Source organism: Phascolarctos cinereus, unplaced genomic scaffold, assembly GCF_003287225.1.
Source record: "Phascolarctos cinereus isolate Bilbo 61053 unplaced genomic scaffold, phaCin_HiC Scaffold_3;HRSCAF=262, whole genome shotgun sequence".
Taxonomy (NCBI): domain Eukaryota; kingdom Metazoa; phylum Chordata; class Mammalia; order Diprotodontia; family Phascolarctidae; genus Phascolarctos; species Phascolarctos cinereus.
Genome location: NW_027555736.1, coordinates 191,448,917 through 191,463,580, shown reverse-complemented (window position 1 = coordinate 191,463,580; position 14,664 = coordinate 191,448,917). Strand labels below are relative to the sequence as shown.

Genomic DNA, 14,664 nt, shown 5'->3' with positions numbered 1-14,664 from the left:
TTTTAAAATCTTGAACCTCTGGCATGGTGCTAGGTTAGTCCATTATACCATGATAATTGAATTATGTGTTTTAGAAGGAGTGAGTGCAAGAGAGCCAGGTCTTTGTGGCAAACCAATGGAGTTCCAAAGAGTCTAGTTACCTGGGTGTCTTTCTCCTTGTATTTGTGTTTCCCTATATTTCTTGAGTCCTTCAAGACAGTCTTGTGCATTTGACTGTGCTGTAGGCTGCCTGAATTCCTGGCATGGAATACCCCAAAGGGCTGGACAATACTCATTGATAGGAGTATCTTTGACAACACCTGAGTCCTGTCCTATTTGCTCCAGCATATCTGTACCAGACATCTTGGGACCCTAACATGGATGTACAATCATCCCTTTTCAGATTTCAGTAGAGGGAGAGGAAAAGGTAATTCTTTAGGAATTTGGGGGTGCTGCCTTGACATTTTTTAGTACCCAAAGAACTATGAATGATACTACCATAGATTTATTCATTCAGCTGTGCCAAACTGGCTAATAGTATTTGCCTCCATTAGGTATTAGCTTCTACTAAAGACCTACTCCAGTGCCTCAATGTCTCATAGAGTTAGTTAACATTGGGGACTCAAAGGTTATGCCAGGAAAGAGCAAGTCCCACATATCCTATCAAGCTAGAAAGACTTTAAGTACAAGTCTGGTGATGGAGTTTATATCTGTCATATGAGGACAAGTCTAGCAAAATTTGGAAAGTCTAGTTACCAGACTGATAATAGTCCTTCTAGGAAACTTTATACTGCAAACTTTGATGGTACCCTCACTGATGAAATCACAAATCCTTAAAGTACTGAAATACTGATATTAAAGATATGTATCTTAGATTACATGAGTGATACTAACAAACTCAAAAGCAAATAATTCATTCATTTACTTATTCATTCAACTAGGAATCACAGGTCTTCTACATATACTGAGTCAAGTGCTAAAGGAGAAAAATGAAATAAGACATGACTTATGCCCCATGAAAAGAATTATAAGATTTGAACCTGTGAAGAAACTTAATAGCAACCTTCTTATTTTACAGTTGGGAAAACTGAGGCAAATGGTTTATATCTAATAGATAAAGAAAAGGCACATATACAGATAAATATAAATATTCTAAATGGGTAGAGAAGCATAAAGTATTTTGAGATTAGATAAGGAAAAAATTATTTCCAGCTCAGGGGGGAATCAGGGAAAACTACTTGGAGAAGGTGTCATTTGTTGGCCTAGAATGATGAGTAGCACGTCTACAGGTAGGGAAGGAGATAAAAGTGTTTAGAGAGTAGTTACTCGTCGAATTTGGCTGTTATAGAGTGTGACTGCTAAAAAGCTTGGCTGGAGCCAAGCTGTAAAGGTCTGAAATGCCAGGCTGAAGAAGTGGGCCTTTATTCAGTAGGCAATGAAGAGTAATGGAAGATTTCTGAGGAGTGGAGGGATGGGATCACACATGGGAAACAGGAAGACCAATCTGTCTGTTGTCTGTAGGGTGAATTGGAAGGGGAGAGACTGGAGACTAGAGACAAGAAAACTAATTAGAAGACCACTAGAAGTTATCTAGGCAAGAAGTAATCAGAGCATCAACTAGGGTGGTGGCAATAAAGACCAGGTTCAATACTTTGGATCGAGAATAACATAAACCACAGGAAATATAAGTGAAAGAGAATCTATGCATATTTTAAATACAGAAAACAAATGATATAAGATTTCCTAATAAAAATGTGTATTTGCATAATAGTTTAATTGGTTTTATTTCAGGGTGTGTTGGTAAAGGTTTAACAACTAGGGGTGAGGGAGAATGCACACTTTTAAGTCGAATCTGCTTTATTAATATTTTTCTCCATCGCTTTCTTGAGTCTAGGCAGTCGATAAAACAATAAATCAAGCTCCCAATTGTGGGTTTTGCCAATTTCTGAGGTGTAAATGCTCATGCTGAATGTTTAACAACCAGCTCCAGTATGAGCTGAGTCCAGCCAGCTCTTGGGTTTTGTTTTTCCACACCTGTATGAAAGAATAAATCTCATCAGTAATCATCATCAGCTGAATGAATAAATCTCATCAGTAACCTCATCAGTGTTGGGATCTCCCAGAGAGGACTCTTCCTCTACCAGTTCAATTTGGCACCTTCTTGGCAATTGCCTGAGGGCAATTGCCTGGAGTCACACAAACAATGTGGGTCAAAGGTGGGATTTCAATCCAAGACTTCAGATTCTGAAGGCAGCACTTTTATTCACTAGGCAACACTATACATTACATAATAATATTTGTAAAAATAGTTTTAGTACAAAGCCTCATATACAGAAGGAAACATTTATTCAGGAGTCATAAATTAAAGCCCAAGACCAGCTAATAAAACAATAATTGCCCATTGGTTCAGAAGAAAACATATCAATATGAGTTAGGAGTTCTCCCAGGAAGAGACTGTTATACTAATTTCTATTCTAAGCCTCATATTTTACTTGATTAGTTTTTTTAAGTTATAATAAAATGCAGCTCCACAATTTTTTCATTGAGAAGAGGGGGAAAAAAATCTCCTCCAAGCACTAAACCAGGTGGGGGTACTATGCTAAAAATGAGATGGTTGGTTAGGGATGGGGGGAGGGGAATAATGTCCTCTCCCAAAGTGAAAACCATAGAGAGGGCAGGACAGAGGTGTCCTCCACTGTGCTAGAGTAGCCTATTTTCTCCAGGTCATTGAGGTTGAACTTATATTCTTTAATAAAGTAACTGAATCAAGTGGAATTTGATCAGACCCATGCATTCCGTCCTCCTCAATACACTCCTAAACAGTTTGTCAAGACATTTCTTCTACCCATGGCCCCTGCTTTATTAAATGATATTTGAAGTGTTTCCCCTCTCTGAGAAAACCTTATATCCTTGGCATACATTTGCATAATCTAGTTAAAGCGATCTCCCCAGTTTCCTTAAATGTCTCTCAACCTAAAACAGTATCTCTAGAAGAAAAGAGAAGGCTTTGTTTTCTCCAAGGGAAAAACCAGGAAGAAATATGACATCCTGTATTGTTTAAGAAGCTAGGCAAAGCTGTAATTTTACATACTATTTTATGTTATATATTTGAAGCATCTTTTAAATAGATTGATAGGATGTAACTGTTATGTTTGGGAATGTAGAAATGTGAGAATGGAATGCTGCAACTAATGTATTTTAAACATGAGGGATTTTTAAAATAATTTCTTATCCATTGCGCCAGGAATTTATTTATTTATTTCTTGCATAAGAGACTTAAGGGTGATAAATTTCCAGCACTCTTGTGGTAGAAGGCTCCACTGGAGCCTTCAAATTAAGGGTAAAAATTGTCTGGGTAGTCCTGAATTAATCAGGAAACTTGCAGTGTCTTCTGTCCCCTAGAGGATAGGATTATGAAACAACAGCACTATCCCTACAAGCTGGCCTCAGCCCTAAGAGGTGGAGTGGCAGGGCCTTCTAAAAACAAAGGGGTTTGGATGAGTCCCCTACTTTTGTCATTCAATCAAGTATGGATATAGGAAACTCCTTCTTGTTTGAAATAGTTGGTCAAAGAGGGAGAAGGGAAGCATTAAGATCACCTGAGATCTTTCTTTGTATCGTGCAAAAATTATCAGTTTTCAAAGAATTAGAAAACAATATGAGAGAAAGCATTGCATAATGGAAGCTGACCTTGAAAAGGCAGACCTGGGTTCAGTTTCTGCCTCTGACACATTCTGGCAGTGTGACCCTTGGACAGTGGCTACTCAAGGTAGTTCTGGAAGAGTATAAATTGCCACAGTGTTGACCTGCATTTTTAAAGAGAGCTTCCTTATCCAAGAGCCCTCTAGACCAATGAAATCCAATCTCAGTTCCTATTGTATTTTTGGATTCTAGGAAGTTCCTACCTGAGAATACAATAAATTGTGTTTGGTATCATTTTTGAACTTATTTCTTTTGATTCCAGCAATTACTTGGGATCTTTTGGTATTTCTATCATCATTTCAAATCCCACTTCTTCTCGTATAACCCTGTAGAGAGGTGAAAAAGATGCAGTAGCTTGAGCTTCAATCAGGAGGGTGTCCTTGGCTTACACTAGATGATACATTAAAACATAAAATAATCCCCTGTCACTTGCATCTTAGAGAGCAAAATTTTTTTAAAACCTGATCTCTGATTTTACAGGTGTAGGAAACTTCCTCTGTCATTGTAGGTCATAGCTTTATAGTCTTAGAATTAACTGGGATACTGAAAGGTAAGGTGACTGTGCCTTGGGTCACAGCTGTTATGGGTCAGATCTTAGTATTTGATATTAGGTCATCCTGACATTTTTTTTAAAAAAGGATAGATTTTTACACACTGCGCCATACTGCTTCTCAGAGTGTAGAAAATGGGGGATACGGAGGATAGGGAATGGGAAATTCCAGTTATTTGAATTATCTATTTATATGGCTTCCAGAAAAAATATGAGTTTTTTCTATGTACATAGATATTCATGGTGCAATGGATAGGGCATCAGACTGGGAATAAGGAGGTTGTTGAAACTGGGGCATGAGCAGCTAGGTGGCGCCATAGTGGATAGAGTGCCAGGCCTGGAGTCAGAAAGACTCATCTCCCTGAGTTCAAATCTGGCCTCAGACACTTTCTAGCTTTATGACCCTCAAGTCACTTAACTCTGTTTGCCTCAGTTTCTTCATCTGTAAAATGAGCTGGAGAAGGAAATGGCAAACCACTGTGGTACCTCTGCCAAGAAAACCCCAAATGGGGTCACCAAGAATTGGACACGACTGAAACAACTGAACAAAGAACCTAACTGAGGCAAACAGAGTTAAGTGACTTGCCCAGGGTCACATAGCTAGTGTCTGAGGCCAGATTTGAACCCAGGAAGGTGAGTCTTCCTGACTCCAGGCTTGGTACTCTGTGCACTGTGCCACTGCTTATGATACTTTGGGGCCCTCAGTCTCCTCAAATGTAAAAATAAGGGAGTTGGATAAGATGAACACAATGGTCCTTTCTAACTCAATCCTGTAATTCCACTAAAATGAGACCCTACCTCGGAGAGCCCAAAAGTTCATCCTTTCAGTTGTGCATACCCTCTCTCCTATCGCCTACCTTGAAGGCTGCCAGGGGGAAATTGTTGGCAGGAATAAGAAAGTACGGTACGTTTGTTCAATCCCTGAACAAAGATACATGTTTAGGTACTTGCTATAAGCTGTGGCCAGGCACAAACCAAAAAAAAGTGAGAAGGGCTACCTTGAAAACTACTCCCCCCACACCTGCAATTAGCATAAAATAATTTATGGTATGATCTGGTTCCCACACAGAATTTGCATTGTTTCTGTGCTCTGTACAGAATAGGAGAGTTGGAGTTCGAAAAAGGGGGCCAAACCCTTGTCTTTCATATTTAGAAACTTCAATCCCTGAAAACAAAGAGTGACACTATATGCTTGAGCTATGGGTCTGATAATCTGCATGGAAAGCCAGATTTTTCCAGAAGAAATAAAGGAGCCAGAAGCAAACTTATTTTTTAAGGGAAATTTGGATTCTCTTTAAAGGATAAGGAGAAAAATCCCAGAAACTATTCTAAATATGAGGAATTTGCAGCCTTTTTGTGCCTGTAGGGGTTTTTGTTTGTTTGTTTGCTTGTTTGTTTGGGGTTTTTTGCTCCCCCCCCCAAATCTGGTCCTTCCTCTTCTTATGTGAGAAATAATGCCCACAATCCCTAGTACTTCCTTTTGATAAAGAAAGGAGTTCCTATTACCAGAGGTGAGTTTTAGTACAGAAAGGATAGAAAATAGCTTCCAGATGTGGTTTTGGTTTGTTTCTTTGTTTGTTTGGGGATTTTTGTTGTTTTGGGTTTTTTTGTTTTGTTTTGTTTTGTTTCTGCCTTTTCTTTTCCTTAAGTATTGATAGAAGAAAGGTTTTATCAAGGTCTTTGTGATGAGCTTGTTTATAATGAGTGGAGCACATCTAAGTGCTTATCACTAACAGATGACGGAAATGAACATATGGCAGGAAGAGAAATATATATTTGTCCAAGCAATGTGGCTTGTTAACACTCCCACTCTCATCATAAACTCTGTTTACGTGTACTTACAGCATTCTGCACATCCGCTTTTTGTATCAGAGACAAGGGGAAAATAAAAACCACACAATGATTTCTTTAGTGTGCAAGGGATAAGTTGTGCTTATTTGGTCAGATTTACCAAAGATCATGGGATTTCAGGTCAAATGGTTCTTATCTAGAGGGGCAAGATGGAAATAGTGGACAGAGTCATTCTTGGAGTCAAAAAGACCCAGAGTCACTTCCTACCACAGACATTTACTGTGTGTGACCCTGGGCTAATCACTTAGCCTATCTCAGATTCAATTTCCTTTTCTGAAAAATGGGGCTAATAATAGCATTTCCCTCACTCTGCAGTTATGAGGATCAAATGATGTAATGTATATGTATGTGTCTGTGTGTGTGTGTGTGTGTGTGTGTGTATGTGTGTGTGTGTGTGTGTGTGTGGAGACAGAGAGAGAGAGAGAGAGAGAGAGAGAGAGAGAGAGAGAGAGCTTTTAAAACCTTGAAGTTCTGGCTATTGTCATTATTGTTATTATACTGACTGTGAGGCTGAGCAAGGTACATAAAATAATAACTAGGTGACACAGTGCATAGGGTATTGGGCCTGAAGTCAGGAAGACCAGAGTTCAAATCCTGCCTCAGATACTTACTAATTGTGTGACCTTGGGCAAGTCACTTAATGCTGCTTGCCTTGGTTTCCTCATCTGTAATGAACTGAAGAAGGAAATGGCAAACCGCTCCAATATCTTTGCCAAGAAAACCCCAAATGGGGTCATGAGGAGTATTCCAGGACTGAAAGGGCTTAACAACAATAACATGTAATACCTATTATATGCACTGTGACAAGAACTTTACAAATATGATCTCATTTGATCCTTGCAGCAACCCCGTGAGGCAGGTGCTACTAGGACACCCATTTTAAAGTTGGAGAAGCTGAGGCAGACAAAGGTTGTGCTGTTGTTGGTTGTCCTTCATTCTTGAAAAGAGCCAATGACAACACTAGGACGATGTCTTGACTTGCTCGTGAAATGGATTTAATTGCATGACTTACTCAAAGTCACACAGCCAGTAGTTGTTTAGGAATGGACTTGAACTCATGTCTCCCATACTTCAGGTCTAATGCTCTATTCATTGTTCCACTTAGAGGCCTTGATTAACCTCTCAGTACCTCCAATCAGTTCTCTAAGACCATAAGCAGCCTAGCAAATGCTGATCTGCATTGGTAGAAAGCCACAAGAAATCCTTATATCAAGAAAACTGCAGCTCTGGTTAAGAAAAAAAAAATCAGTGCAATGTAGGGACAAAAAAAAACCAACTTAGAATCAGTAGAGATTTTGGTTCCAATTATTCCTCTGGACTTTTACCAGTTGAATGACCATGGCTAAGTCACTGGACTTGACTGAACCTCAATCTCCATCTCCCTAAACGAGAGGATAGTAATATCTCACTGAGTGGTTGTGAGGGTTAAATGAAATCATGTATGTAAAATGCTTTGCAAACCTCAGAGTGCTCCATCAATGTCAGCTATTATTACTGTTCTCCATCACCACAGTCAGTGTTCTGATTGGCAACAGTGCTAGAATGAGGGGCTTAGAATAAGACTATGGGATGTAGCTGGTCTATGCAAATCTACACAGTGAAACTGTGCACTAGGACAGGAGAGGAAGTTTGAGGATTACCCTCTCACCTCTATAAAGTTGAGTTCAGGGAAAATGGAATTCCATGGGTTTCACTGAGTCCCCCTAAGTCCGCATAACAAAATCACCAACAAATCTTTTAGATTCAGCAGTTTCTTTTAAAGGTATGGTCAAGGACCAGGAGCTCAGAGACCAGATGAAGAGGTGCTCAGAGTGGAAGAAATCTGTGTGATGCTTTTCAAAGTAATCCCATTCAAATGTTAATACTCGAAACATCACAACTTCTTACGCAGAACAACAGAAAATTACGGGAAATTCTGTATTTACCAATGCTTTGCTATGTTCTAAAAACTCCTCCCTCTGGTCTAGATTTTTCAAAAAAAGAAATCTATTTGCATGTGAAATATTTGGTCATAGAATCTTAGAGCTGAATTCAGTCTAATACAATCTAATGAGAATTAATTAATTATTTGAGATGACACAGCATGACAGAGTGCTGTATTTGGAGTCAGAAAGACTTGGGTTCAACTCTTTCCTCTGGCACTTATTACTTATGTGACCTGAGGATACAGGGGTAAAATGGGAATTAGAATGCTAAGAATACTTGCCTCATAGGGCTGTTGTGAGACTTGGTTGGAATAATGTCCCAGAGTGCTATATAAAATCAATTATTATTGCTATTATCTCGTTCTTCTCATCTTAGAGTTTGGATAGAAATTATCCTGGAACAGGTCACTATCTTGCTATTATTCTCTTAGATTTAATGTCCTGCAAACTATTGCCGGATGGATAAAGTGACTGCTTTTTGTAATTGAATACAAGTTTAAGGACATAAACTCATCTTCTGTAGGTTGGCTGAAAGCATCTTCAGGGCAAATGTTACAGCAGACAGGTTCGTGGCCATGATAAGTATTTCACCCTATTCCCACATGGTTTTGATGTTTTTCCATTAGGTCGCTGTGTTTCAAAAGCTCTTTATTCCACATAGATTAGAGCTGATAAGTGTTCAGTAGAGCAGCAGCTATTTAAAATGTTTTTCTTTCACTTTTATGGTCAATATTACATCCAGATGAGTGCAGGCAACATTCTTTGTCAATGAAAATGTTCTGATACATTTTATTTGTTGAATTCTCCAAGATATGTTGCTACCTAGATTTGCACCGAAGAAAGTGTTTGTCATCTATTGGCTTATGAAAGATAATAGAATCACAGATTTAGAGCTTGAAAGGACCTTAGGGACAGTCTTGTCCAACTCCCTTTTTTACAGATGAGTAAGCCAAGACCAAAAAGGATTAAGCCACTTTCCTGAGATGACATAGTTAGCAAATGGCAAAGCTGGGATTCGAAGCCAGACCCTCAGACTCTAAACCTTGCACACATACTATCATACCATGCTGCCCAGGGTGATAACATGTGAATGGATAAGTATATCAAGAAGAAGGAAAGGGAACACCTAATGGGCTCTGGAAAACATCTCTGTTCAAAAACTTTTAACCTCATAGTCTAGTCCGACGCTCTCCCTTATTTGTGAGAAAACTGCAGTTGTCAGGAGGCCACAACTTAATCCTAAATCATGTGACTAATTAGTGGCAACCCTGATAGAACAAAACTCCTGTCTTTGGACTTCCAGACTTGGGCTCTTTCCACCACATCACACTCAATTATTTCTAAATAAAAACTTTATGATTTTATTAGTCCCATTCCTCTCAAAAATGGCATCACCATTTAGGCATAAATACTAATGTAATCTTGTTATCCCTTCACCTGCTTAATCTTTTATTGATAAGATTATAGATTTTTGAGCTGGAGAGGACCTGAAAGGTCATGTAGTCCCATGCTGTCATTTTACCGAGGAAGAAAATAAAGCCCAGAGGTCGTACAGGAAGTGACAGAACAAGGGTTTGAACCCAAAGCTTCTGATTCCTTAGCCACAAATTCTTTCCTTAGCCCCATGCTTTGTAGGGAATCAGAGTCAGGCCGTAATGTTATGTCATCCAAAAAGAAAAAAATCCGAGGAAAAGTGAAAAAACAAATCAACCAATTATTTATCTTGCCAAATGTAAACTGTTAGCATTATGAAATTAATTTGAAAAGTAAATGTATGGAAAATCTGACTCACTACATAGCTTTCTCTCATTGCCAGGATGCCTTCTCAAAATGTTTTCCAGTCTGTACTACTTAAGATGCTTTTGCATAGAGTGCGGAGTGGGGATTTATTTAGCATATCGTTGCTGGGTGTATGTTTTCCCAGACATTCATAGATTTGTGTTTTTCCAGAAAGCTGAATGTTCATGATAAAACGAGACAGATAATGATAAATAAGCATCTATGTAAGCCTAGCTAGAAGGAGGAATGGAAACTATTAGCGCCCCTCCTGTGAAGTTAATCCGGTTTCTTTTAGCTATTTCTTTATTAGTTAATGAGGTCTTGCAAAAATGTGTGTCTGAGATGGTGTTTTAGCATCCTTGCCTCTAGGAACGTCTTCAAATATTCATAAAGTAGCTAGACCGACTGAAGGTGCATTAAGAATGAATTTAGTCAACTTCAAATGTGGGTGGTCGGAAAACTACTGCTGAAATTGACTAAATAATCATTCTCATTGGCATTTCCAGATCATCGGCTCTGGGCACAAATGTAAAATATAGCAGGGGAGAAGTATTATTTAATATAGCTAGAACTCTAAAGTGTAGCTATTTCCAGCTTTGATCCTGCTTCCCAGAGACAAGAATTCAGTTTGTGTTTGAAAAACTAAATAATTCAAAGCCAATGGTAATCAAATATAGACTGACTGAGTGGTTCCCACCCAGGGCAGGGTAGCAGTGACCAGATGACTGATACATTCTTCCCACCCCCCAATTTTGGTAACTCATAGCAAGAGAGCAAAGTCAGAGAAGACCCTTAAGTATTTGGTTTTCAGGTGTGTTCTGACCTTGAGCTCCCCAAAGGCTTCACTAAGTAATGGCTCACCAGACCTCCTGTTCTAATGATATGGTGAATAAAGACAATTACTCCCAGGTTTTCTCATTATGGAAAGGACTGGCAATTAGGCAGTGGGTGACCCAGGGAGAAAACTGATAGGAAAGAACAAGGTAGCTACATCATCTGTTGTTCCATGTGGTCAGTCTACAACCTGCCCCACCCCACCCTTATCATCCCAGAGGCAAAGACAAAGAGTTGCTCCCCCCCCTCCTTCACACATCTCTCAGACTACTGGTGGTCCTTTTTATGCCTTCTTTTTGACATGTAGGTAGCACTGCATAGTGGATGGAGTCAAGAAGACCAGGATTTGAATTCTGCCCCAGGCATTGACTAGTATGTTAATACTGAGCAAGTCACAAAGTCTTCTAATCTCTAAAATGAGGGAGTTGGATTTGAAGGCCTCTAAAGTTCCCTTCCAGTTCCAATCTATAATTCTATGAGCCTTAATGTTTATTTTAACCTAATTAGCACATGTATGAACAGAATAGAATAGAATAGAATAGAATAGAATAGAATAGAATAGAATAGAATAGAATAGAATAGAATAGAATAGAATAGAATAGAATAGAATAGAATAGAATAATAGATGGAATGTGAGGCTTAAAATCAGAAGACTTGGGTTCAAATTCCACCTTTCACATGTGCTATCTATATAGGGATGGGAATAGGGACTGGACCTCCGATTTCACTAACATAGACAATTCCCGGGGTGAGAAAATTGTCTCTACCAAAATAGGTAGTCACTTTCTCTACAACTTGATAGTCTTAGAGAACTGCCCAGAGGACTAAGAAGTTAAATGACTTATCCAAGGTCATACAGCTAATGTGTGTCTGAAGCAAGATTTGAAGCCATATCTTCCCAGTTCCAAAGCTGGGGCTCTACCCTCTACATCACACTGCCTCTTTTACTATATAAACAAATCCCATAGATTCTGTGTGTCTTAAGTAACTTCATAACATTCCTCTACTAAAGCACTCATGGGTTGGTGAAGGAGTTCCCACACTGGTAGTCACCCATAGTTATGAAATCACAGCTCCTTCCTGTTAAGTGAATAAAGATGCTAAGAGGGAAATGGGGCAAAAAAGAGGGAGGAGCATAAAATGAGGTTTGCTGGAGTTTAAAACCCTTGGGGATGGTGTTAGTTATAGTATCTTAGGTGTAGAGCAAGAGGGAATTCAGAAGCCATATAGTATAACCCTTTCATCTTACAGATCAGGAAACTGAGACCCAGGGAGGTTAAGTGACTAGGAAGCAAGTGGCAAGACTAGAAGTTGAGCCAAGATCCTCTCATTTAAAATCTTTCCTTGGAAAGTCTCTTTCTCTATGAGGCACAATCACAGGAAAGGAAGCCAATGCAAGGGTCTGTTCTTGACTGTGATCTGTAAACAAATAGCTTTGGTCCATAACAGGGGTCCTCAACCTTTGTGGTATCATGAACCCATGGAAAGTCATATGGACTTAGTGGTCCATTGTTCCCAGCCCTCCTTGTAAATCAGTAGAGGGAGGTTCTGTTTAAGGAGCCCTTCCCTAGTCTGCAGCTTTTGTATTTCCTGCTCTTTATTCATTGTCTGCCCCTACCTGTGATGTTTGTATCCCGACCTGTTTAACATCATACATCTGCCTCCTTGGAGAGGAGTGGAGATGCAATGGCCCATCTCCTTTTACTGATGTGGACCTATCTGAATTGTCTTTATCTCATTATAAAAGTTATCAATAAAAGCTGGCTCCATTTTGAAACCCTTGCTGATCTCCAGTATTGCTACCTTGACATATTTAAATAAACTCTTTTAATTCTCTTTGCCCCGAATTTTGCCTCATTAATCAGAATAAAAGCCCAAATAATTTTCCTTTTAACAGACCCCTAGGGCAGTGTGTTGAAGCCTATAACCCCTTCTCAGAGTAATGTTCTAAAATGCAAAGGAAACCAATTATATCAGAAGAGATATCAAAGTATTTTTTCAAAATAAGTTCATGAGCCCCATGTTAAGAACCCATAGTTTACAGGCTTTCATGTAAAAATCTTTAGTAAACATTAAAATTTTGTTTAAAATATTTTGGTTGAGAAATAGAATTTATTTCATTCTAGGTATTCTGGCTACCTCTAATAAAGTTCTCAAGAGAAGCCAATATGCTATAGTAGAAAAATCAGTATATTTGCTACCAAAAGACCCATTTAATATCTATGAGATTTTGGGCAAATCATTTAACTTTCTAGACTCCAATTTCTCCATCTATAAAATGAGATAAACATTCTTCTCACCTCTTGGCAGAGAGCTGGTAGGCATTAGATGCAGAATGAGGCATATGTCTTCAGAACCTGACAAGGGTACTGATTTATTTTTGCTTTAGATCTATGTCTTTTATACTCAAGACATAAAAGACATAAAGTTAAGTAACCCTATGCTTATATCCCCACTGTGTGGGGATGTAGAGGTGAGGAGAGAGAGGAGGGGAAAGGTGTACTGGAAGAGAGGGAAAGGTGAAAAGTGACAATCATATCAAAAAAGAGAATATATTAAAATGTATTTGAGAGTGGGCAGTGGAGAGAGAGAGAAAGAATGAGAGAGAGAGAGAAAGAGAGAAAGAGAGAGAGATCTGTGGGGAAGATCTATGAGAAAGTCTCAACCTCAAAGTGCTCTAAAATTACAAGTTACAGATGAGTTGGTAATCTGCATTGGTGAAAGTTCTTTTTCCACCAGGACCTCCCCACATGTATGAAATCACAGACCCAAAACTAAAAAGAACAAAAAAGAGACACCAATTTTAACACCCATCCTACCTCATAGGCATGTGAATATCAGTTGAGATATTGTGTATAATGATATTTTCTAAATTGTAAGCCTCAGTTTCCTCATATGAAAAATGATCTGGAGAAGGAAATGGCAAACCACTCTAGTATCTTTGCCAAGAACACCCCAAGTGGGGTCATGAAGAATGGGACAAGATTGAAAATGACTAAACAGCAACAACCACAAAAAACCTATGCAAACATAATGTATTGGTATTAATAATATAATTATATGATTATGCTAATGATGATACTCTTGCTATAAACAAGTATAAAAAAGTCCTTATTCTGTGAAAGAATCACTGAATTGCCACAGTATATACTGTAAGTCCTCCTTGTGCCATTTTATTTTTTATTATTCTTTATAAGAAAGATCACAACCTAAATAATGTTATTTGTCACTTCGGTCAATTACAGAGCCGGGCCCCTTGTGATATTAAAAGTTACTTGAGAGCAGGGACTGTGGGACTTCCTGTTGATACTCTTTCCCCCCCACCCCTCACCCCCATTCAGGTCTGAATGGCCTGTGGGCTAGGGAGAAGGGTAAAGGGAAAGTGTTTATTAAGCACCTACTATATGCCAAGCACAATCCATGACCTCAAGAATTTTATATTATGTATTTCAAGACTAAGCTAATAAATTCCCTAGTTAAACCCTTTTTAAAAAAAGTCCTGAAAAGCATCAATAGCCCAAAAGATGCTGACTTGGAGACTGTAGGTATAACACCATTTTTCTTTTGTCTCTTGCTGTGAGGACATTTAGGGCCATTATGATAAGAGCAAGCTATTAATTACTGCTCTAAGCCAAATTCTGTTCCTCTCGAATGGAGTACTTTGCATCGTGTTTAAGTGGACTGATCCCATCATCTGTCTTGCATTCTCTTCCAGGTGATTCACATAACAGGCCGGTTACGTCTGAGAGTATCCTTGTCCCACGGTCGGACAGTCCCCAGCCAAATCATGGGTCTGGTAGTGGTTGCCCATGCTCTGCCTCCTCCTACGATCAATGAAGTCCGGATTGACTGCCACATGTTTGTTACTCGAGTAAATATGGACCTCAATATCATTTACTGTGAAAATAGGTACTTCATTTTTCTTTGCCTTTTTCAGTGTTGCGTGTGTATTCTGTGTGTCTTCTGCCTTGCCTGAAATCCCATTTTCCTGTGGAGCATTGATAGAGGTTGTTAATAGCTCTTTGGACTGACACCAAACATGCT

At 39.0% G+C, this 14,664-nt stretch overlaps 1 protein-coding gene across 1 annotated transcript in view; it reads left to right on the top strand.

The window, feature by feature from the left end:
* Positions 1-14,664, top strand: part of NPAS3 (neuronal PAS domain protein 3) — a 1,126,677-nt gene that overhangs the window by 1,065,795 nt on the left and 46,218 nt on the right. Inside the window, 1 exon segment of the mRNA XM_078151394.1 lies at positions 14,336-14,529. Coding sequence (XP_078007520.1) covers positions 14,336-14,529 — 194 coding nt within the window.